This window comes from Cervus canadensis, chromosome 5, assembly GCF_019320065.1.
Source record: "Cervus canadensis isolate Bull #8, Minnesota chromosome 5, ASM1932006v1, whole genome shotgun sequence".
NCBI classification, from domain to species: Eukaryota; Metazoa; Chordata; class Mammalia; order Artiodactyla; family Cervidae; genus Cervus; species Cervus canadensis.
Window position 1 is genome coordinate 93,851,756 of NC_057390.1, and position 23,927 is coordinate 93,875,682.

The window sequence follows — 23,927 nt, forward strand, 5'->3', positions numbered from 1 at the left end:
TGAGACCAGAACCAGGCCTCGGAGCAGTTACAGTGACAGGAGTCCCAGTAAGTAAGCCCCTCTCCCCTGGACATAAGCCTGACTCAGCTGTGTCCCTGGCCAGGATCACACCTGTGGGGCCAGCTCAGGAGAGAGAATTTCTGGCTGGATGACTTGTGGCAGGGCTCCCTTTCCAAGCTGATAAAAAGGGTAAAGTATCATGGCAGCTGGGCAGACCCTTTCTCGACGCCTTTCTTGACTGACAGCCACAAGCTGCACTCTACTGACTATGACTCTCAAGGAGGCTGTGAATGGATACTGTCCCTATACATTGTTGTTTTTGTTCAGGCGCTCAGTCGTGTCCAACTCTTTGCAACCCCATAGACTGCAGCGTGCCAGGCTTCCCTGTCCTTCACCATTTCCCGGAGCTTGCTCAAACTCATATTAATCAAGTCGGTGATACCATTCAACCATCTCGTCTTCTGTCTTCCCCTTCTCCTCCTGCTTTCAGTCTTTCCCAGCATCAGGGTCTTTTCCAACGAGCCGGCTCTTGGCATCAGGTGGCCCAAGTATTGGAGTTTCGGCTTCAGCAACAGTCCTTCCAATGAATATTCAAGGTTGATTTCCTTTAGGAGTGACTGGTTTGATCTCCTTGCTGTCCAAGGGACTCTCAAGTCTTCTCCAACACCACAGTTCTAAAGCATCTTCTTCGGCGCTCAGCCTTCTTTATGGTCCAACTCTCACATCCATACATGACTACTGCAAAAATTGTAGGCTCTACACATTGGGGCCTTAGAAACGCGTCTCAGATTTCGCCCACGGGGAGGCGCCGGCTAGCTAGGGAAGAGTAGGGTTCCAGTTGCCCTGCCCTCGTGCCAGGTCGCTCGCCCGAGGTGAAGGCCGAGCCTCCACTGCCTAAGTTTCTCCTGGGGGTCGCCCTGGATGGTCCAACTTGGCCGCCAGGAGAGGGGCGGGCCTGGGGAAACCGGCCCAAGTGGGCGGAGCTCGACTGTGAGGCAGGGTGTGGGAGGGGCTCTGTGGGGCGGAGCCTTGCGGTCGGCTGGGGGCGGGGTTTTGGAGGCAGGGCACAGTGGAGGCGGAGCTCCAGCCTCCGGGCTCCGCCTTAGGGGCGGGTCCCGGCCGCCCGGGCGCTTTCCACCGCGGTGTTCCACCCTTCCGGCTCGGAGTTTCATTCACCGCCTCCACCTTCCGCCCCGCGCCGGCAGTCGGCGAGACCGTCGCCGCGTTCCATCATCCCGCGGCCCTTGCGGCGCCCGAGCCCGCAATGTCGGGCCCCAACGGGGACCTGGGCACGCCGGTGGAGGCGGGCGCGGAAGGCGAGGAAGAGGGCTTCGGGGAAGCAGGTGACTCGGGGTGGGGTGGGGTGGGGTGGGGGGAGCTGCTGAAGCGACGTTTGCTTTCTCGGGGGTGCCCTCCTGGGAGGAGGAATAGGGGCCGGAAAGAAACTGCAGAGCCCTCCCATCCCCCGCCCCAGGGAGGGTCCGGAGCTGCAGGCGCTTTCCTGAAATTTGGGGCGAGCACCTGCGAGCTGGCCCCTGGAAACCGCAGCCCTGGAGAACTGTGGTCAGTCGAGCCTGTTTTACAGATGAGGAAACTGAGGCCGCTTCAGGGATCACTCGCTTTTGGGGGGAGGGGGGCGGTGGATTAGGACCTGCTTCAGCCACCTCTTTCAGCCCCTGTGGAGATGGGGACTCCTAAGGGGGCAAGGCTGGGTGTGGACCCTCCGGGGTTAGCACAAGGGGCTATCTTGGTGGGCATGCCACCCTGCTGAGTCAGCATCCGCAGCCACCTTTGCTGGTAGTGGTCTGGAGTCCTGGCGAGTGTGACTTGCTTACCCAGCATCCTGTTGCCTGCACAGCACTGCGAGGGGGAACGGGTGGGGGAGGTAGGAGGCTGGATAAGGAGCGAGAAAGATCAGCTCCCTTATCACCTTCTGGAGACTCAGTTTCCCCATCTGTAAAATAAGAATAATGGCTTAGTGTCCACCCACACTGAGATGTATAAGGATTAAATGAGAAAACGAATGGATAGCAGGCTCCAAGCATGCAAGTGTTCTGTAAATGGTTAGTCCCTTTAGTGTAATAAAGATTAGTGTATTAACCTGGAGGTCAGGACTTAGTAAATGCGGGCTAAGTATAGACTCTGCTTTTGGCTGTTTTGGGTAACAGCTTTATTGAGCAATAATTCACAAACTATACAATTAACTTATTTAAATTGTACAATTCAGTGGGTTTTAGGATATTCACAGAGTTGTGCACCCATCCATCAAGACCACAATAGTTTTAGAACACTTCCTCACTCAAGATCTGCATTTTTATTAACAAAGAGGTACAGTGAATGGGTAAGCGGTGGGCTGCCCAGTTCCCCCTGGGCACTGCTGGTGAAGAGCAGCCAGGTGAGGTGCTGGGAGCTGTGATGGGGGCATTTGGAAGGACCTCCCAGGAGTCATGTTGAGTGGAAGTTGGTAGATTGACAGGACTTAGGACATAAAGGAAGAGGGTGTCCTCAACGGAAGGCAAAGACTTGGGACTGAGAGGTACCCTTGACACTTGACTCAGACAAAGCCCAGCCCCAGGAGTGGAGACACCCGCCTCCCCCAGCCTCCTCCCCACTTGGGTTTCTTGACCAGAATATGAAATGTTGCTAATAGTGACCATCTACTAAGTGCTTGCTGTAGCCAGACCCTGAATTCTTGATATATGTATTTGATGCCTCACAATAACCTACTTTTTGTCCCCTTTTCCCAGAAAAGTGCAGTAACTTGCTGGGATGGAGCGGAACTGGGACTGAAACCCAAGTGCCCCTGCCCCCCTAGCACCACCAACCAGCTGCATGACCCTTGGCAGGTCTCTTCCTTCTTGGACCTCAGTTTCCCCATTTATACCACAAGGGAGTTGGACTCTAAGATCCAACAGACGCTTTCCAGGACTCTGTTCTCTGTGAGTTAGGACAACTCTGAGCAATGAGTACCCTTCCCCCAGAAGGCAGAAACCTTTGCACCCTTATCCTAGACACACTTTTTTGACGCTGGCCATTCCCACACACCGCCAGCCACTTCCCCTTTGTCCCAAGCTGGCAGCTGAGTGTATCTGAGTCATGGGCTGGCTCAGAACTGGGTCCCGCCGTGGGCACAGGCCCAGACCTTGGGTCCTAAGAGACACTGTGTTGCTGAGAGAGGCAGGTCAGAAGTGTCAGTGGAGGAGAGAGTGATGGTTTCTGATGGAGACCAGGGAAGGCTTCTTGGAAGAAGAGGCATTTGGAACTGGTCCTTGAATAGCTGTTGTGGTTGAAGCATTCAGGGTGGCACGGTCAGTTGAGAAAAGGCAGAAGGCTGGAAAGTCAGGCTCCATTCATTCATCCATTCATTCAACAAATGCTCACTGTGTGACAGTGAGGGTACTGGGGAAACAGCAGTGGACACAGGACCCCTCTCGCAGAGCACTCGCCACAGTCTGGTGGGAGAGACAGACCGGCACACAATCACAGCAATCGAGCCGGAGATGAAGGCCATGGAGCTGTGAGAGCAAGGGGGTCAGGAATAGAGGCCTGACCCAGGCTGGGGCGCCATCCGCGCTACACTTGAAGGATGGGTGGGGCTCCTCCAGGAGAAGAGGAGGGAAGCAAGACAGAGGAGGACACGGCACACTCCAGGCAGAGACCACAGCAGGTTCAAGGGGCCTGAGGTGGGCAAAGGCAGGTGTGAGAGAAGAAGGGAGGAGGCAGGGGAGAGGGGTAAGAGGAGGGAGCAGGGCCTGGGAGTCTGCCAGGAACCTTATTCTGAGGGCGGGGGAGCCAGGCAGGGCTAGAGAGTAGGGTCTGCCTGGGGACAGAGGCCTGGATTGCCTGACTCAGGCGCATGGGCTCTGGCCTCTAGGCAGTTGATGCAGGAAGTAGAGAGACTCGGCACCTGGCAGGACTTCCCAGGCTGGACACTGTCTGCCTGACCTCCCTATGACCACCCTAACCCTAGAAAAAGATGGCATACTAAGCTATTTCTCCAATGCCTTTCTTCTTTTGATATACACCCATTTTCCAGATCATGACAGTGAGGAGTAGGGACTTGCCCGAAGCCCTTTTTGAAATAGGCTGGCAGACAATGGTGGTGGTGGGGAGGGCTCCTGTGAGCCCTGAGGAGATATGGGACCTTGACTGTCTTTCCCCTTCCTTCCAGAATACGCTGCCATCAACTCCATGTTGGACCAGATCAACTCCTGTCTGGACCACCTGGAGGAGAAGAATGACCACCTCCATGCCCGCCTCCAGGAACTGCTTGAATCCAACCGGCAGACTCGCCTTGAGTTCCAGCAGCAGCTTGGGGAGACCCCTAGTGATGCCAACCCCTAGGCTCTGGGGGCCCCCAGCCAGGCCCCAACCCTGACTTGCTGGGCCAGGCTCTGGCCTGAACACTAACCACCTGGCTTAGATACCTTCTTAAGGGCTGGCCGACAGATCTCCTGGGGGTTCTGCCTGCCTAGGCCACCTTTCTGGTACTTCCCTTGGTGTGCCTGGGCCAGCCCCCACCTCCCAGCATCCCCTCCTGGAGCCAGGTGTAGGCCAGCGGCTCACCCAGCATGCCTGCCTGCCCAACTCCTGGACGATCCCCACTCTGCCCAGGCCTTGAATGTCCACATTAAACGGGTCTCCAACACCACTGTGCCTTCTCTCTCTTCTGTATCCTGGGATGAGGACCCCAGTGGCCGCCAGAGGTGAACAGGGCAGTGGAGGCATTGATCACACGCTGGTGGTTCACAAGCCTGGTGGTGGGGCTGGGGTTCTTGGCCTTCTTGTATTTCTGGGCACAGAGGTGCAGGTGAGGTCAGGGCTTCCTCCCCACTGGATATGCTCCTGGCCAGAGGTTGCTCCCCCAGACCAGCTGAGACAGCATCAGCCATGCTGTGTGACCCTGGGTGATGTGCTCAGCTTCTCTGGGCTCTAGGGCCTTTCTGCAAGACAACCAAGACCAAGATACGCTGTATAGCCTTGGGTTCTGCCCTCCAGCTCTTGATCCTCAGTCTTGGTCCTCAGTCTCCCCATCTGGCCAATCACAGGGCTGGTCTGGTTGTCTGTCTCTAAGGGTCCTTCCAGATGGGGAAGTAGAACTAAAAAGCTTGCTCAGCCAGGGCTCCACTCACTGATGATTCATCATAAGGTCTCCTGACAAGAAGGGTGGGGCCTCTGCTAATGAATATGAACTTGGAGCCAGAGGGCCTGAGCAGTGAGGACCCCCCAGCTCCTGCACCAACTTTGGTAAGGTCCAGCTAGACAGAGGCCAGGATGGGCGTCCAGAGCTCAGGCTTGGGGTCAAATCCTGGCCTGTCACCAGATGTATGACCTTCCGCAGGCACTGGACTTTGCTAGGCCTCAGTTTCTTCGTCTGTAAAGTGGGTATAACAACAAGACTTACCTCCTGGGGATACTGTGAAGATTAAATGAGATCTTACTTGAAGGTAGTATTTTCCTAGCCTGGGTACATGCTTAAGAGGAATACTGAGGCTCAGAAGGTGAAACACCTCATAATCCCAGAGTCCTTGGTGAGGGACCCTGTCTTCAGCTTTCCACTTGTGTCTTCTCACTATCTGCAGAGGCTGGGCGCCAGCTGAGAGCTGGCTGGGGGCCCCCCTTCCCCTTTCCATGCAGACAGAAGTGCTGGTGGAGACTATACAGGCCAAACTACCTTCCTTTATTGGATTTTCAGTAAAAATACCAACCATATCAAAGTCTCCACACAGACTCCTAAAAAGCATAGCCGAGCGGGATGGAGATGGGGCAGGCATGGGGTGCTCCCTCCATCAGGTTCTGAGGCGTCTGGAGCGCCGGGGCAGTGGGGGCCGAGGGGGTGTGGACGTCACCTTGCTGGGGGTTTTGGCTGTGTCCTGGGTGCTGGGCTGGCTGGGCGCACGGCCGCCGGAGGTGAACAGAGCGGTCAGGGCATTCCGGGCGTTGATGGCACACCGGCGGCTCATGGGCCTGGTGGTGGGGCTGGGTTTCTTGGCCTTCTTGTACTTCTGGACACAGAGAGTGCGGGTGAGGTCCAGGCTTCCTCCACACCTGGTGTGCCCCTGGCCACAGGCTGCTTCCCCGGCCCCGCTGAGACTGTTGGACATGCTATGTGACCCTGTGTGACGTGCTCACCTCTCTGGGCTGGACCTCTAGTGCTAATCCTCCGGCCCTCAACACCACCCACTCCAGAACAATTGCAAAAAGACCTTGGCCCAACCTGGCTTGGATTCCCTTTGTGGGTAGAGCCTCTTGTTGGGGGCTGTGCCCAGGGGCTGAGGCCAAGCCTAGGAAGGAGGTGGCCACCTGCTGTTCCCGTCAGCTTGGGCGGAGTCTGACCCCCGGGGGCAGGGCGGAGCGGGGCAGGAGGCCGGACTCACCTGCAGGTTCTCGAAGTGGGCCAAGGACTTGCAGTGGGAGAGCTGCGCCCCTGAGTTGCTGTGGTAGAACTTGTGGCAGATGCGGCAGACGTAGCCCATCACGGGCACCAGGAAGTCCACCCCTGAAGGACAGCAGGGTCTAAGCGCTTACATCCCCACGCCAGCCTGGTGCCTCCCCGCCCCACCTATGGGCCTATCCTCCCCTAATAGCCTCCAGGTGGGGAAAGAGACCAGGACAGGCTGCCTGGCCAGGACACTGTGACCGGGACCTGAGGCCCATAGCTCCTGCAGGTGGGGTCAGGGCTGGGGTCTTACCGTATGCGGTGTTCGGGCTGTAGGTCTCCGAGCCTTTCCACTCCTCTACGGATATGTCTCTGGATCTCTTCTGGAAACACACCAATGTGGGCCCTGGTTGGTTCTGGCTTCCCTTAGTCGCCTCCTAAACACAGGCAGGGCCTGGAACCCACCCATGCTCTTCAATGCCAGCCCCTGGATTTCCAGGAGGACGTTGCAGGTGGCATCCGCTAAGCCTTTGCCCATGCTGGTCCTGTGCCCCAGAGTGGCCTTCCCAATCTATACTTTCCAGGTGCGGCTCAGTCCGTCCCCTCCTCCGGGAAGCCCTCCTGTTCCCACAGTGGCCATAATCCATGCCCAACACATCACACGTGGCATTTCACTGAATCCTCCTAACAACTTTCTATGGTTCACCCATCTCACATGTGAGGAAACTAAGGCCCAGGCTCATTAACTCACTTGCCCAGGGTCACCCAGCTGGTTGATGCAGGAGTAGGGTAGTGAACCCTGGTGAACCCCAAGCCCTGGTTAGCCTTTACCATGAGCCTCTGCCAGCTCCCAGAGGCTGCAGAGACCACAGTCTTGGGGGGGTGGGTTTCAAGTGATCACCTGCTCGACATGAGCCCCTTCTGGACAAGGCCATGCTTGGCAGTGCCCTCGACCACTTACCAGGCAAACAAATGCGGCCTCTAAAAATGATGACCACCCCCAAGGCTGTGGCCCTTCCTTACAGTCTGAGCTGGGACTATTACTTCTAAGCAGAGAAAACAGAGGCTTAGAGAAACCAACAATAGGGTCATGCCACTATTGACTTCTGAGCAGCAAAGCTGGCATCACCCCCAATTTGTTTAGGGCTGGAGGCCACGCATGCAACCATCCATCCACAGCCCCTCTGTGCATGCCCTCTTTGGCTGCCCCCTCACCACCCTGGACTGTGACTGGCAAGCTATATAAGGACAGGGGCCAGGCCTTGGTCCCCAGTATTCCTGGTATCCAGGACCAGGGCCTGGCCCAGAACAGGTGCTCTGGAAACACCTGTTAAACTGAAAAGCTCCTCCAGCTCCTCACTCATGGGAGACAGCAGAGCTGATTTATTCTAAGCACAGGCTGTGGAGTCTCGCTTCCTCGCATCCAAATGGGTGAGACTCTGCCAGGAAAGTGCCTGGTTACATGCCTAGCATATAGTAAGTGCTCAACAAATGTTGACTTCGGGAGTTCCCTGGTACCCTAGTGGTTGGAATTCCAGGCATTCACTGCCATGGCTCAGGTTCAATCCTTGGTCAGGGAACTGAGATCCCACAAGCCATGTGGCATGGCAGAAAAAGGAAAAAAAGTGTTGAGAGCTTCCCTAGTGGCTCAGCAATAAAGAATCCACCTGCCAATGCAGGAGACATGGCTTTGATCCCTGGTCCAGGAAGATCCCACATGCCAAGGAGCAGCTAAGCCTGTGAGCCACAACTACTGAAGCCCTAGTGCTCTAGAGCCCGTGCTCTGCAACAAGAGAGGCCACTGCAATGAGACGCCTGCGCACCCAACTAGAAAGTAGCCCCCGCTCGCCACAACTAGACAAAGCCTGTGAGGGAATGCAGACCCAGAACAGGCAAAAATTAATAAATAAATAAGATTATTTTAAAAATCAGGCAATCTGGCAAGCTTTCTCTGTAAAGAGCTTGATAATAAGTACTTTTTTAAAAAAAAGTTGACTGCTCTCGCCACCATCATCATCACCATCATCACCTTTCACCGACTTTCCTGTATGGACCACGTAGCTCCCCTCTCCATGTCTCTGTGATGCTATTCTCTTGGCCTAGGATGCCTTTCTCTTCCACAACACAAGAAAAAATTTCAGGCAGGCTTTCAAGACCTTGCATATTTCACCTGCCACCCTACCGTCATCATGATGCATATTTACACGTTGTCATATTAAAGATAGTTCCTAATAATACTAGATTGTGGCATGTCTTTGTGCTTGCAAATGCCAGCACAGTGTCTCCTGGCCCCTGGGAGGTGGGGGAAGGTCTCTCCTGGTCTGGGAGTCCAGCCTCCAGCCTCCTTTCCACGCCCCCTCTCCCTAAGCACCTGCTTGCAGAATTCCTCCTCAGCCTCGATCTCTTCTTCCTCCTCGTCATCCTCCTCCTCTTCTTCATCGCCCTCAAAGCAGCCCACAGCGTCCACCGTGATGAAATGGTCCTCGTCTTGGCCGGCTATATCCTTCTCCAGCGTCTTCAGCTTCCCGGGGTGGGTAAGGGCTCAGGTCAGCTCTGGGCAGCCACAATGTGACACCCCAACCACCTCACACCCCAGAGAACTCCAGTCCCTCTGGCCCTGCTGTGAATTTGGACGGGAATACACCTCAACTTGCTGTGTGGCCTTGGCCAAGGCTCCGTAGTGCTCTGGGCCCCTGTCCTCTGAGGGAGCTGGGGTTACCTCCTTGGCTTTGTCCTTATGGCCTTGGGACTTCACATGCTCCACAAACTTGCGGGGGGTCTTGAAGTAGCGGTTGCAAATGGTGCAGAAAGGTCGCAGGGATTGTTTGGCGAGCTGAGGAATGGAAGGCGGGCCCAATGGGCAGTGGGGGGGGCAGCGTCCCCAGGTGCAGCTGGGCAGGGCCCAGCGAGACGCCACCTCCCACCTGCAGGCCTCAGGTGTGCTACCTCCAATGTCAGGGTTAGGGCTAGAGTTAAGCCACTCTGCAATCAGCAGACTGTGCTCCACAGAACACAGGCAAACACAAGATGGGATGGTGGATGGTAACAGAGAGACAGGACAGTCAGAAGACAGAGAGGGCAGGTGCCAGAGGACCCCATGAGCCCCGAGGCTGAATGCAGGGTGAGATGGTGCCTCGCCCACACTGGACAGATGGGGAACCTGAAGCCCAGAGAGGAAACATGACTGATTCATCACAAGCTACAGCCATGCAGGGACAAAGACTGACGTTCACTTTCTGCTTCCAACCTGGGCTCCCTCCTCCCCAGCCCCGGACTTGGAGACCACACCTGGGGTGCCTTTGCAGCCAGCGCTGGGCCCATACCTTGTGGTCCTGCGTCCTGCGGTGCTGGATCAGGTCCCCCACGTAGTAGAGCTGGCAGGTGTGGCACCAGCGCCTGGGGGGAGGCTCCCTGATGACAATCAAAACAAGCACAGCGTGACACCCCATTCTTGTTGGAGAGACAGCCGCTCTTCCGGACGCTCCACAAGTGGATGCGAGTCCAACAGAATCGGTTTTTTTGGAAACTTAACAAACGGATTCTAGGGTTCGTCTAGAAGAATGCTTAAGTATAAGAGAGAAAACTTGGGGGGAGGGATGAGATTTAGAAGCACTGGGGACACCAGGAGGCCACCAGGACAGGTGACAGAGCGGAAAATACCTGGCCTTGAGAACTCCTCTTTACCCTCCAGTTTGGACGCCCTGCCTTTCCCAGAGCTTGTCTGAGCCCTTCCCCAATTCCAGGACCTGTCTCCATGCCAGTAAGTCAGGCCCCGCTCTGGGACCCCCAAAGTGCAACTGCCATAGCATTGTCCACAATGGATTGGGAGGATCTGATTCCCTCTCTGCCCTCACTGGACTGTGAGCTCTGGGAGGCCAGGACCTCACCCCAGCATCCCTGGGGTTTGGCAGGGGATCAGTCCAGAGCTCCTGACTGTGAGGGAAGGACAGACAGCCCAAAGACAAGGACTGCCGCATTCTGGGCGGGGCTGAGTCAGGATCCAGCAGTGTCAGGACGCAGTGTGGCGAATCTTCTCCACCTGAAGCTTGTTTACAGCTTGGGCTACAGCCCTGCATTCTGTCGCAAGATCTATTTTTATATAGTCAAACTCATTCTGCAAATGCAATTTTGGATCCTGTTTGGTCCTGACATTGCATCATGCATATGTTTCCACACTGTCAGCAATTCCCTGCCGTTGCCCTATATATTATTAGTTCTTCCACCAAGTGGAAGAACGGATCTAAGTCCCTAGTTTGGGATATTTTATATCATTTCCAAGTAAATTTTTTCACCACTGCATGAACTCTGCAAGGAACATCTCTGTGAATCACCTTTCTCCTGGCTTTATGCTAATTTGGCCCAAGTGTAACTCCTAGGTCAGCAAGCCAGGGGAGGCTTAAGGGTGGAGACCATCCTATAAAGCCACAGGGAAATTCCTCTCGAACTGAGAACCAGCTAACAGAGACACAGCCTTTGAAGAGAGCTCCCCGTCACTCAGGGAATGCAAGCAGAGGCCACCCAAGGGCCCTTCCTGTCCCCTCACCCCACCCAGGGGAGCTGCAAACTGTGACTCTCTGTAAATCCTCATGGCAGAGCCCCTGACCACTGACTCAGAGCTATCTGACCAGGGAAAGGATCTGATTTGGCCTCCACAGGACTCGTTTCTTATTTTTTTAAGACTTTTTTTGGGGGGGCGGATATGGATCATTTCTAAAGTCTTGGTTAAATTTGTTACAATACTTCTTCTGTTCTATGTTTTGGTTTTTTGGCCACAAGGCACATAGGATCTTAGTTCCCCAACCAGAGATCGAACCCACACCCTCTGCATTGGGAGGTGAAATCTTACCCACTGGACCACCAGGTCTGCTGTTCTGGTTTTAATTCTGAACTAGCTGTTAACATTATGAAATTGGGAGAATCACATACAAATCGGTTTCTAGATGCTTCTGAGAAACCAGGAAATCTGGAGCTGAGTGGCAGCTGTTTGGTGAGACAGAGCCCGTGTACCCTAGAGTGGACTGAGCCAATGTCGTCCTGTTTCTCTCATTGCTGACGCCTCCCGGCTCCTGCAGGCCTCAGTGGTTGCCCACTGAGCATCCCAAGAGCCAGTCCCAGACTCTGGAGGGCTGACATTTCTAATGGACCAAGCCCCCATGACCAAGAAAGGAGGAAACCCAGGGAAGTTCTAATCTCAGGCCATTAGATGAGCATGTCCTGCCTGACCATCAGGCCCTGTGGTTGGAGGCAACACATATGCCAGGGGAGTGGGGGGTCTGTGCCACAACCCAATTCCCTCCCACATAGGGGGTCACACTGTTCCTGCCTGGATGGAGCCTTAAGAGACCGTCTAGGGGCTTCCCTGCTGGCCCAGGGGTTAAGAATCTGCCTGCCAATGCAGGGGACACAGATTCAATCTCTGATCCAGGAACTAAGATCCCACATACCATGGGGCAACCAAGTCCATGAGCCACAACTACTGAAGCTGGCATGCTTTAGGAAATCTGTGCTCTGCAAAGCTTGAGAAGCCACCGCAACGAGAAGCCTGTACTCCACAACTAGAGAGTAGCCCCACTTGCTACAATTAGAGAAAGCCTGCACTCAGTAACAAAGACCTAGCACAGCCAAAAATAAATAAATAAAAATTTTCTTTTAAAAACAGAGAGGCTGTCTAGTTCATGAGTTCCTGCCGTACACCCCTCGCCAGGCCATTTTACAGATAAGGAAAACTGAGGGCCAAGGCCACACAGTGAAGAAGTATTTGGGAGAGGGCAATCATAATCCCTTAAGACCTTGTGGATGGTAGATCAGGGGCCCCCCTCCGCCTAGGCTGGCTTGTGAGACCACCTCCCCTGCCCCGTCCAGAGCCTCTGGGACCCCCCACTCACTCGTCCTCTCTCTCCAGGACATCCCGGGGCACAGGCAGCAGGGAAAGCAGGTAGGCTTGGCTCATGTGCTGGATCTCGCCGAGCCGCTGCTGGTGCTGGGCTCCCGACATGTGCTCCTGGAAGTCCTGCAGCAGGTGGGAGCGAGAAAGGGGTGTGAGCAGTGAGCCCCTGAACACTGGGGCTAGAGGAGGCCTCCAACCTGGGCTTCCTGGCCACCCCACCGCCTCTGGGAGGACCTTTCTCTTACAACCCTGTATGGGCCAGAGAAAGATGGTAAACTGAGGCCCAGAGTGAGCACACGCCAGCCAGAGCCTCTGCTCCTGCTGGAGACCATGAGCACCTTGGAGGTGAGGAGCAGTCTGATCAAATTCCAGGTCCCCGTGGCTCTGCTCAGGCCAGGCACAGAGGGGTGGCGCTAACAATAGAGACAGTAATCATACCAGTGTGATGCTGTTATTAAGGCTGCACTCTCTCTGGGCCAGCCCAGGGACTCATGACTTCAATGTCAAGTTGTTGAATCCCCAGAACCTCCCTGGGAGGTAGTTTTTCTTTTTCTAGAGGTGGGTTCTAAATGTTTCTTCTGATGCATGCAGAAACTGAGGCACCAATGCCTCAGTTTGGAAGGTAGAATTCACCTTCCAAAACCCACATAGCCGGTCAGGGCTGATTTGCACCAGGTCCACCCGACTCTGAAATCCTGCCCCCTTGGCTGGTCCAGAGATGTTTTGTGAGCAAAGGTACAGCTGCCGGAGGTGGGGCTTGGGGGCCCAAGTGAACACAGAGGCAGGAAAGGCAGGCTGGGTATCACATACAGACCCCAAACCCTCCACCCACCCACGAGATCTCCCACCCACCCACCGGCGCGTACCTGCTGGCTACTGCAGCTGGCCTTGCAGATGTAGCAGAAGAACTGAAGGGCCTGCTTAGAGGGTGTGCTGGCCACCGCAGGGGTGGCAGAGGTAGAGTCGCCAGCCCGGGGCGCAGGTGTGAGGGGTACGGTGCTAAAGGCCCGGCTGTCGCTGCTCTGCAGGATGGTGACCTTCAGGGAGCCCCCAGCCCCCCACACCTGCACGGGGAGCATGAACAGAGCTACCACCAGCTGAGCACTTATGGTGGGTCAGCCCTGTGCTGAACTTCTAGGAGCACTCCTGACAGCCCATTTTACAGGCGGGAAAACTGAGGCTCTGAGCCATTAGGTGATCACCCAGGCTTGCTCAACCAGGCAGCACTGTAGTCAGTATTCAAAAACCCAGGTCCCCCTCAGTTCCCACTGCCTTCTGTGACAGATGCAAGGAAGGGAAGGGGGCTTGGCCACAGTTATACCATAAGGCTCCCCAGGTGGCGCCAGGGATAAAGAACCCGCTTGCCAATGCAGGAGACATAAGAGACGCAGGTTCAGTCCCTGCATCGAGAAGATCCCCTGGAGGAAGACATGGCTACCCACTCCAGCATTCTTATCTGGAGAATCCCATGGACAAAGGAGCCTGGTGGGCTACAGTCCATAGGGTCACAAAGAGTTGGACAGGACTGAAGCAACTTAGCACACAGAGTAGAAGGCAGGACTGGGCCCCAGGCCCCAGATGCAGGCTTCCACACCACGCTGTCTCCGCTGGAGCAATGTAAGCCATGTGGGGCTCTGAGAGCTCTAGTTTTGGGGTGAGCAAGCTGGAATGGACCCTTATCACCAAAAGTGCCTCCAGATTGTCAGAGCAAAGGCACGTAAAGGCCCACATGAGAGCTGATGAACGCTGTCAAACCCAATCTGGTCTGCCCACAAACCCAGGAGGAGGGCTGCCGTCACATTTCATAGGAGGGGAAACACAAGGGGGTCCCGGGTAGGGGGGGCATGGCTGGGGCAGAAAGAGGCCCTCCCACCACTGGGCGCACCGTGTGGTCCTCATCAGCATCTCTACCCACCCCCAGCATCTCTCTCGCTCTTTTTTCACATTCTGCCACATCCAGGCCACCAGTCAACTCCTCCTGGCTCTCCTCCACGCTGACCTGGGCGCCAACTGGCTCTGGCGGGGCCTCCTCTGGGCCTGAAATGACAGATGTGCTCCATTTCCCAGGGCCCATCTCCCACTTGGGCCCTGAGGGATGCAGGCCTGAGAGTCACTTTCTCCGCCCACAGCCAGGACCTTGAAGCGTCCAGTGCACATAGACTGGAATCCTGGATCCAGGCCCAGCCCTCGGTCCCAGGCAGCACCCAGTCAGGGCTGGACAGGGCTGGGGGAGGAGCAGGGTCCCAGCAGAGCAAGTCCCATCACCGGGCCAGCTGGGAGTCAGTGCTCACTTACCTGCTCCAGCTTCTACTGTGTCAGGCAAAGTTTCCGGCGCTGTGGAGGAAACCAGAACTGGGGCTTTCTCCGACGCTGGCACCGACGCCTGTGGCTGAGTCTGAGGCCGTCCCTGGGTCGGTTCCGGGGGCTGCACCGGGAACCGCACCGGGGGTTGCTTGGGTGGCTGCTCCAGCGGCTGGAGCCTCGGCTGTGCTTCCGTCTGGACCTCTGGGTATGTCTGCGTCTGTGCCTGCTTCTGTAGCAGTGGCTGCACGTGCCTGGGGGGCTGCGGCTGTGCCTGCAGCTGCGCCTGTCTCCGTGGCTCTGCCTCCTTCTGCGGCTGCCGCTGCACCTGCTGCGGGGCTAAGTGCTCTGGAGAGGTCTGCGTTTGTGCCTGCTTCTGCAGCTTTGGCTGCACCTGGACATTTACGGGGAGCGTCTGCGGCTGGGTCTGTGGCTGCACCTGGGCTGCGATCTGCAGGACCCGGGGCTGAAATCGTGGCTGCACTCGGGCTTCCAGGGGCTCAGGCAGCAGCTCGGGTGTCTGTGTCTGCTTGGGTGCCATCATCCGGGTCTGCAGCTGGACCTCTGCCTGCAGCTGCCCTGGGGGCCCCTTCTCTGCGGGCTCCTCTGAGCTGGGAAGGGTCAGAAGATCACATTCATGTCCGCCAACTGGCCCCACAGGATCCCAACAAAGGCCCTGACCTAGGCTCCAGTCCTGGCTCTGCCATGTACAAGCTGGGGTCTGGGCAAGCCCTTCGGCTCTCCGGGCCCCAGCTTCCCCTAAGCAAACTGATCCCTTGCTCCCACCTCCCACAGCCTACTAGTTTGTATTCAAGGCCCTGGAAGCCTGCCTACCCTCTGGCCACACTCTGAGGTTCCAGGCACACATTTTTACCCCTCCACACTGGCCCCCTCACCTCACTGTGGCCCAGCCACAGTGAAGAAGCCAGAGTCCATTTGGCCAAGGGCCTTCCCAGGTAAGATGCAAAATTAGGTTTGACCTCCCCCCACGCCAGAAACCAAGGTCCTTGCCTTGTTCCCTTGAAGGATCTCACCCCACCTCCCCCTACCCTTTGCCTTTGCAGGAATGAGGGTATAGAACACCTGGGTACCAGGCAGGTTTTCAGCCTCAGTTACCTCTTTGACTTTTTAGCTGGTGGCTCAGAGGCTTCACAAGACTCAGGCTCAAGTGCTGAAGTGCGTTTCTCCTTAGCGATGTCATCTGGGCATTGGGGAGGTTCTTGGTCTGGGATGGAGGGCAGGTGAGAGACTGCCACGCCAGGTGGAGCACGTATGAGCTCCCAGTTCCAGGAGGTGGGGCCTGGGCTCACAACTCCCCCCGCCCCCTGCAAGAACCCTGCCTCCCAGATCTGCCTCCATGACTGCCCCCCACACCCACCTCCCCCCAGCCCATGCCCCTCCAAAGGGCCAGCAGCTTCCCTCTCTCCCTCACCTTCAGGTGTGTCTGTTCGGAGCTCTGCGGCTTCTTCAGACCCCTCTGGGGGGTCTGACTTGTCCTCCACAGGCATTGTCTGAGAAGAAGAATCCTACTTCCTTTCAGAAACCATTTCTGATATCTGCCATCACGCCCTTGCCCAAGAGCAGCTCCAACATGTAGGCTCCAGGGGATGAAGGAGCCTGGCCCCAGAGCTGCCAAGGGAAGACCCTAAACACCCCAGGAATCACATCCAGGGGTTCCATCTAGCTGCCAGCCTGTTAAGTAAACGCAGGTTTGGGCGATGCAATACTTTCTCCATGATGCGGCCCCCTGATTCCTCACCCTCTTCACGAAGCAGCCAGAGGGACCCTTCTCAAATGCAGACCTGATCATGTCTCTTGTCTCTTTCAGGCTGAGACCCTCCCATGACTTCCCGTAGCCCTGGACTATTCCTTCCTTACCCCAGGCCTGAAACTAACTCCCCTCCCCACGCCCCTGCACAGTCTGGACCCTACCTCAGGCCTGTCCCTCCAGCCTCAGCTCTCATTCTCCCTCTCCTCTCTGTGTCCACGCTGGCCTCTTTGGCTCCCCAAAGCTCTGGGTCTTCTCCCAGAGCCTCAGAGGCGCTTCTTGCAGGAAGCCCTCCTAACCCATAGTACAGGTTCCCCGGGGCCTTGGACTTCCTTTTTGCAGCATTTCCCACGGCCATCATTCATCAGCTGGAGAATTATGTATATTAAGGTCTCATCATCACTACCACCCTCCTCCCCAGCCCAGGATCTCCAGGAGAGCCGGGCCAGATGCCTTCTCTGCCCCAGAGAGTTCTCTGCCGGGCATTAACAGACATCCGCTAAGTGAACACAGTTCCAAATGGCTCCAGGGTACCCCAGGGAGCCCCAGGGGTCCACCTGCTGCTTCCCTCACTCCTACTAAGCCCAAGGGACCAGCGGTGAGTGGAAACATGCACCACATCAGCGCTCCACGCCCTTCGCAAACTACCCAGCTCTCACCCTGCATGACACAGGCACTGGTCTGAGAGTCAGGAGGGCCAGACTCTGGGTCTGCCTGGACAGCTGTGCAGCCCAGGACAATCTCCACCCTTCTCTCTGAGCCTCAGTCTTCCCATATGTAAAATGGGAGCAAGGAGGGAAACAGTTGACAGGACCATGTTAGGACAGGCCCAACTGGAAGGTCAGAGGCTGTGACCCCTCTCTGGAGGGAAATGCCTCACCTCTGGATGTGGGTGGTGTCAGAGCCAGAAAAGGTGGATGCTGCCCCCTCTCCCAACTGGGATGCTCTCAGGAGTGTGGTGTGTGTGAGGAGCTGTCTGGACATCCGGGGACAGGACAGACATAGGAAGCATATTATTTCCTTTGAAAACCTCTCTGGTTCTTCCTGCTCAAATCAGGGAGCGCTCATTAAAGGCTCAGAAACTGAGCTGGCAACAGGGTAGAGTTTAGGATTTTACAACATTGTTTTATCCCAATCACTTTTCTTTTACTTCTATGCTTGGGGATTAATTCAGAGTTACTGTTACTGTGTTGCTTTTTTTTTTTTTTTTAAATTTCAGATAGTGATTGTTTCTTTTTTAAATAAATGTAACAGAAAAGCAGTGTTCATTTAAAGCTATACTACCCCAAACAGTAGCTAGTAGGTACATATGCCTGACTTTCCAGCACTGGAATTGTGGCAAGCTGAGTCAAGATGTAAGCATAAAATATATACCAATTTTAAAGAATTAGTATTTTTTTAAAAAACTCTCAAAAGAATATAAAATACCTTGTTCATTTTTTATATTGATTACATGTTGAAATGATAATTTTTAATACAGTAGGTTAAATACAATATGTTAGTAAAATTAATTTTTCCTATTTCTTTTTACTTTGTTACTGTGATTACCAGAAAACTTTAAATTACATATGTGGCTCACATTTAATTTCCACCGGGCAGTGCTGATTTAAAGAAAGTTGGTAAAATATACCTACAGTGAATACAGTATTATATGTCAATTACACCTCAGTCTTTTCAAAAAGAGAGAATTGTTAGCAAACAGTATTAGTAAATAATAGAAATTGTAAATAAAAAGGGAATAAATAGTTCGAGTGGTGTTCAGATATAGCAAAAATCACTTTGGGGTTCAGAAATATTTAAAGCTTTAGAAACACTAGACAAGTCTAACTCTCCCCCCCTATCATTTCATTGATAAGGAAATTGAGGGACAGAGAGGGCGATGATCAGCCCCAAGGCCAATGTGAGCTGGAGGGGGTACTACTGGTGGGTCCCCAGATATGTCCTCTCCAATCCACACCTGCTCTGCACCCAGACACCACTCACCTTGCGATTGGGGGTCACAGAGGAGGTCCGGGCCTGTTTCTGAGGGGTTCGCCCTGAAAGGTTGAGCTGGGAGGGGTTGATGGGGACCCCGACGGGAGGAGGGCCCAGCAGGGACTGCCGAGTGGCCTGAGGAAAGAATTGCTGGAGATTTGGGGTGGCCAGCTGTGGGGGTGTGAGGCTGGGGGGTGTCAGGTTGGGGGTTGCCAGGTTGTAGCCACGGAGGTTACCTGTGGGTGAAAAGAGGGCAGAAGGGGGATTACAACTGTGGTAGGGTGGTAAAGGTTAGGGTCAGGGGTCAGTGCCCCCATGATGCTTGGGGATCACGGATAACTTCAAAGGGGATCCTTCCCACCCAAGAGCAGCTGGAGGGGAAGAGATTAGAGCCAAAGGCCCAGTCCCCCCTGAAGCACTGGTGGGAGGGGACTTTCGGGCTGGTTTTCTGCTCCAGCTTGTGAGGGAAGGGGCCCTTTTCCCTCCTCAAATGCCTCCCTACTCAGTGGCTTGGGCACCCCCAGAAACTCTGCTCACCCTTAGACGTGCTTTAGGGTACACTTTCAGGTATATAAAAGATTCAGCACAGGACCCAAAGGGAGAACCAGCAAGATGATTGGTCCCTGGAATAACAAGATAACTCTCCTACCAACACCAGCTACCTGTCATCAAAACTCTCCTAGGGGACCTCCCTGGAAGTCCAAGGGCTAAGACTCCATGTTCCCAATGCAGGGGGCCTGTGTTCGATCTCTGGTCAGGGAACTAGATCCCACAGGCCACAACTAAGACTTGGTGCTGCCAAATACATAAATAAATATTTTTTTACAAGGAAATGTCTAAAAAAAAAAAGGAAATGTCTTTTGGTGACCGGGCACTTGCTATAAAAACAGCCTTAGTCACACCACCCAGCCACCATCAGGGTAACTATTATCCTCTCTACTGATGATAAAACAGACACAAAGTGAAGGGGTGGCTTGTCCAGGATCTCTGGGAGCGGCACTGCTGTCCACTCGCTGGCTCCCGGGTAGGATTCTGGGGGTCCCCTTGACTCCCCTCTCTCTTTACCCTCCCCCATGTGAGCCAACACCATTTCTCTTAACCCTGACTCTTACCCTTCTTCGCAGTCTAGCCTGACTCCCCTTCAGATCTCCACTCCTATCACCCCTCTTCCTTCCAAAGCCGCTTCATCCCACATGTGAATTTCAGCCACAGTCTCTGTACTGTGATCCTTCTAAAAACCACATTTTGACTTTGCCCCTCCCCCTGCTGAACCCTTCCATAGCTTCCTGATGCTCAGGAAGGAAGCCCATTCCTCACTCTGCAAGGTCCAGCCCTGGCCCCCTCGACTCCCTCTCTTGCAGTTCTCTCTCTCACACACATACACACTGTACTCCAGCCACATGCTCCCATGCATGGGTCTGCCTCAAACAAGCCTGGCTCTGCCTGCCTCTGGGCCTTTGCACATGCTCTTCCTTCTGCTTGGACTGTTCTGCATCTGCATATTCCAGTCATCCTTCATTCCTCCCTTTAGGTGATTCTCCTTTGAGAGGGCTTCTCAGACCCTCTCTCTGTCCCCAGAAACCCAGCTTCCCTGTTTCCAGGCCAGCTGCACAATTCCTTGTCTGCTTCCCATTGTCCACCACTTAACCACCCTGGGAACTCCTTAAGGGCAGGCACTTCATCTGACTCAGAGCACTGGGGAAGTATCTGATCCAATAAAGGACAGTTTAAATCCTTACCCCAGTGCTGAGATGGGAAACACAGGGGTTACAGGCATGTATGGGTCAGATGTGCTGGGAGAAATGGTTCAAATGCAGGCTCTACAGTACAAGTTCTGTGACCCTGAGCAAATAAGCTTCCCTGTCTTAGCCTCAGTTCCCTCATCTGTAAAATGGGAATAGTAATAGTGCTTGACTCACAATGTTTTATGAGGATTCAGTGAAATATACAAGTGTGCCTGGTATTTACTAAGCATTTTGTGAACATTAACTTAAATACATATACACATATGTGCAGAGAGAACGCCAGCCAGCTCTTAAACAGTGAGATAAAAGATGGCACACTCTAAAAGAGAAATGGACAAAGGACATGGACAAGTCACAAAATGAATTACGAACATTCAGCAGACACATATAAAATGTTCAAGCACACTAAGAAATGTAAACTAAAAGCACTCCAAGAAATGTAAACTAAAGCATTAGTGATATAGCCTTTTTGCCAAGCAAATTAGACTAGATGTATGTATACATATATATTAGAAAAGAGCATAATACCCAGTGTTGCCGTGGGCATGTTGAGACCGGCACTGTCATACGTGGCTGGTGGCATTGCAAACTGGTCCAGTCCTTTGGGAAAGCAATTTGGCAATACTTATCAAGAACCATAAAACACCCATCCTCCCTGACCCAGTCATTCTACTTTGGGGAATCCATTCTAAGAAAATATTCTCAAACATGATATTCATCCCATTATCTAAAGCAGCAAAAAGGAGAAAGAAAAGGAAAAAAAAGAAAAGAGATAGAAGGAAACAGCTGAGAAAGTTTAAGGACATAAGGGCGCACACCTCCAGGGGAATATTAAACAGCTGTTGAAAATAATCTTTATCGAGACTGTCAAATCATATGGTAAATGAACATGCCATTCTGCTCAGTGCAAAAGAAACAAAATACAGCCTTTCATATATATCAGTAATCACAATCATATATAAATCCCCAAGTCTGTGCCTAAAAAAAAAAAAAAAAAGGGAGGAAATATACCAACACTTTAATGGGTGTTCTTTTTCTCTAGAAGTGAGTCTACATATGGTTTGGATTTTCTTGTCCTCTTTTTAAAATATTTCTTTCGCTCTTCTTTGAAGAGCATGACTTATAAAATGAGAAAGAAAAGAGTGAAAAAAAGTATGTAAACATTGTGGGTTCCTGTATGTGGTCTTATCCCTCTATCCATCCCTCTATAATTTATAAGCCGGCTCCCAGGATCGTCCACACCCATGTGGCCATGCGAGGGCTGAAGAGTGACAACATCACATCTTCTGACCTGGCTGCATACCCTGCTGGGAGTCAGGATAGCCTGGGGTCTCAGAACAAAGCTCTGTAGTAAGACCTCTAATGAACACCTAGGCCTCAGTTTCTTCATCTGTAAAATGGGGCCATGAGTGTTTCTCCCCTTAGGGTTGTCAGCAGAGTCAAGAAACTGGATTTGTACGGGGCTCAGCACAGTGCTCAGCCCTGAAGGACCAGTCAGCATGTCACAGCTACCCTGTGGGAGGGGCTAGGTCTGAAGAAGAGCTGGCTCCATGTCTCTAGACCCCTGCCTCCTCCCAGAGTGGCTGAAGTATTGGGAGCAGCATCATGGAAAGAAAAGCTGAAAGACTGCTCTCCATGTGGAGAAACCCAGGTGAGGGCACAGGCTTAATGCAGAGGGCTAGAGACACCCACTCAGAGATCCAGGGGTCAGGAGGCCCAGGCCCCCATCTAGCTCAGCCACTGCTGATGCTGTGTGACCCAGGGCAAATGACTTCCTTTCTCTGGACCTCAGTGTCCTCATCTGTCAAACAGGATGCAAAGGAGGGTGGTCAAAATAGATCTTTCCATCCATCATATCATCAAATCTCTCAGTGTCAGCAAAATATCTGCTGAGTAGTGCCCACAGAGCTAGCACCACAGCCAAGGGCCCACCTCTGTGATCAGACAGACCTGCATTCAGCTGAGCAACCTAGGGACTTCCACCTCCCCCGAGCCTCAGTGTCCTCATCTATAAACTGGGATATTGACAGTAGCCCCCTCTCAGAGTCGCTGTGCAACTCGGGTGAGACTCAGTGGGCCTGCAGCCATACCTTGTAACTGTTGCAGAAGCAAAGCTCTTTGCAGCACAGAGCCGTTGAGGAGGGAGGTGGGGCTGGTCCCCTGGAGAGTCAGGAGCTGCTGCTGTGGCTGCTGCGGGGGGAGCCCCCTGTGTGTTGAGAGCGGGGTCAAAGGGTTATGGGGAGAGGCAGACCCTCCCTCTTCTCTGACCCCACTCCCCTCCCTTCTCTTCCCCTCTCTACTGCAGAGGATCCCCTTGGGGTGGGAACTGATGACCTCCAGGGCTCAGACAGGACTGCCCCTGGGCGAAAGGGCTGGAAGGGGGCGACTCCAAGGCACGGGCCAGAGTCACCCTGCCCTCCAGTGGGGAGCTCACCTGCTGACGGTCATGGGCAGTGGGGCCTGCGGTGGGGACTGCTGGAGCAGCTGCTGGAGCTGCAGCAACGGCTGCTGCTGGAGCTGCTGGAACGGCTGCTGCTGGTTGAACATGGTGGCTGCGAGAAGGGAGGGAGTCAGGCCGGAGGGATCCCGGTCGCCCAGCCCCAGCCCGCGGCTCTCGCGCGCTGCCGACTGAGCTTCAAGGCTACTCTCCCGGTCCGGCCCAGAGCGCGCCACGCGTGCGCTCCGTCCCTTCAATATCCCTCCAATCCCACCAGCCTCGAGGTTTAACCACCCTCCCGCCAACTGCCTCCAAATCTTCCCAACAGTTCCTCCTCCAAACGCCCAATCCCGCCCTCCGTCTCTCCATTCTCTCCGCTCCGGTCCCTCCAGGAGCGGCGCCTAACACTGATACACCTCCCACCCCGCCCTTCGGCCTTTCTTTAGGCCAATCACCTGCCGAACAAGCCAAACCCCCGGCCACTCACACCCCTCTGATGCTCCCACCCCGTCCCGGGTGCGCGCGTTCTGTCAATAACATCACCCCCACCCCCACCCCGCTGCAACCTTTGACTGTCTTCCGCGAACAAAGTAGGAGGAAGGCTTCCTTCCACTCTAACCGCCCCCCCGCCAACATTCCACCAGCCTCTTCCTCTACGGACAGATCCAGCATCACATCCAAATGCGGTGTCCCCACCTGCCCACGAAGCCCGCAGTCTCCATTCGAGTGGCCCCTGGGTCCTCGGCCGTCCCCCCGAGCCGTGCCCGACCCGCGCACTTCGTCCCCGCCCGGGTAACCTCACTGCCACCTCCCCTCACCCCCTCCGCCGTCTCGTAGCCCTCACCGGCGGGGCGGGGTGGGCCGGGCCGGGCCGCTCCGGCTCGCGGCTTCGTGGGTCCCAGTCTCCCGGCGGCTCCGCCCCGGCCTGTCCACTCGGAAGGTCGGTCTGCGGGCCGGGACCGGGCAGCGCCCCCTGGAGGACGGGAGGTCCAGGTCACGCTGCGGGGACGGCGGTGCGGGGTGGGGGTGGGGGTGGGGGGAGACTGCTCACCCGGCAACGCGGCCGGCGGCGGGAGTGGTTCCCGGCTGCTAGCGGGCGCCGGGCACCTAGCAGACCCTCCGCTCCGCATCCTCCGCATCAGGAAGGGGCGGCTCTGAGCCCCAGGTCCGTCTGTCTCCCAGAAGGGGGTCTGTAGTCTGGCAGGGACTTGGCGGGGGGCTTTGAGGAGGACCGTCCCCAACCGACTTCCCCGAGGACCCCACTGTCCCGCGATCCCGGGGGCCCCGCGTGGGGCTGGGGGTGGGAGGGGGTGAGGAGCCGCCCGCTGTACATTCGGGGACCGAGACCCAGCGAGGGGACGCCCCCGGCACAAGAATTTGCCCTAGAAGAGGTGGTGGGGCCGGGGAGGGGTGGGGGTGGGGGCTCGGTTTGAAAG

General features: G+C 54.9%; 2 protein-coding genes across 6 annotated transcripts; one reads left to right on the forward strand and one right to left on the reverse strand.

Moving 5' to 3' along the window:
• The first annotated feature begins 1,122 nt into the window (after positions 1-1,122).
• Positions 1,123-4,651, forward strand: BBLN (bublin coiled coil protein). The gene is made up of 2 exons (XM_043469687.1): positions 1,123-1,343; positions 4,172-4,651. Exons 1-2 carry the CDS (start codon positions 1,265-1,267, stop codon positions 4,342-4,344), a joined length of 252 nt encoding a protein of 83 aa, XP_043325622.1. The 5' UTR covers positions 1,123-1,264; the 3' UTR covers positions 4,345-4,651.
• A 1,010-nt stretch (positions 4,652-5,661) lies between these two features.
• CIZ1 (CDKN1A interacting zinc finger protein 1) lies at positions 5,662-23,425 on the reverse strand. 5 transcript variants are annotated; one of them, XM_043469685.1, is made up of 17 exons: positions 23,336-23,425; positions 22,489-22,606; positions 22,145-22,260; positions 20,583-20,654; positions 18,319-18,545; positions 16,000-16,078; positions 15,684-15,792; positions 14,562-15,178; positions 14,182-14,303; positions 13,133-13,330; positions 12,265-12,389; positions 9,703-9,790; positions 9,099-9,212; positions 8,751-8,900; positions 6,693-6,762; positions 6,378-6,499; positions 5,662-6,005 (listed from the first exon to the last, which is right to left on the reverse strand). In XM_043469685.1, the coding sequence occupies exons 2-17, from the start codon at positions 22,599-22,601 to the stop codon at positions 5,790-5,792; spliced, it is 2,538 nt and encodes an 845-aa protein (XP_043325620.1). In that variant the 5' UTR covers positions 22,602-22,606; positions 23,336-23,425; the 3' UTR covers positions 5,662-5,789. The 5 variants fall into 5 exon arrangements, with proteins under 5 accessions (XP_043325620.1, XP_043325618.1, XP_043325619.1 ...); XM_043469683.1 differs by having other exon boundaries at positions 15,684-15,816; positions 23,336-23,424; XM_043469684.1 differs by having other exon boundaries at positions 16,000-16,093; positions 23,336-23,424.
• Positions 23,426-23,927: the final 502 nt, after the last annotated feature.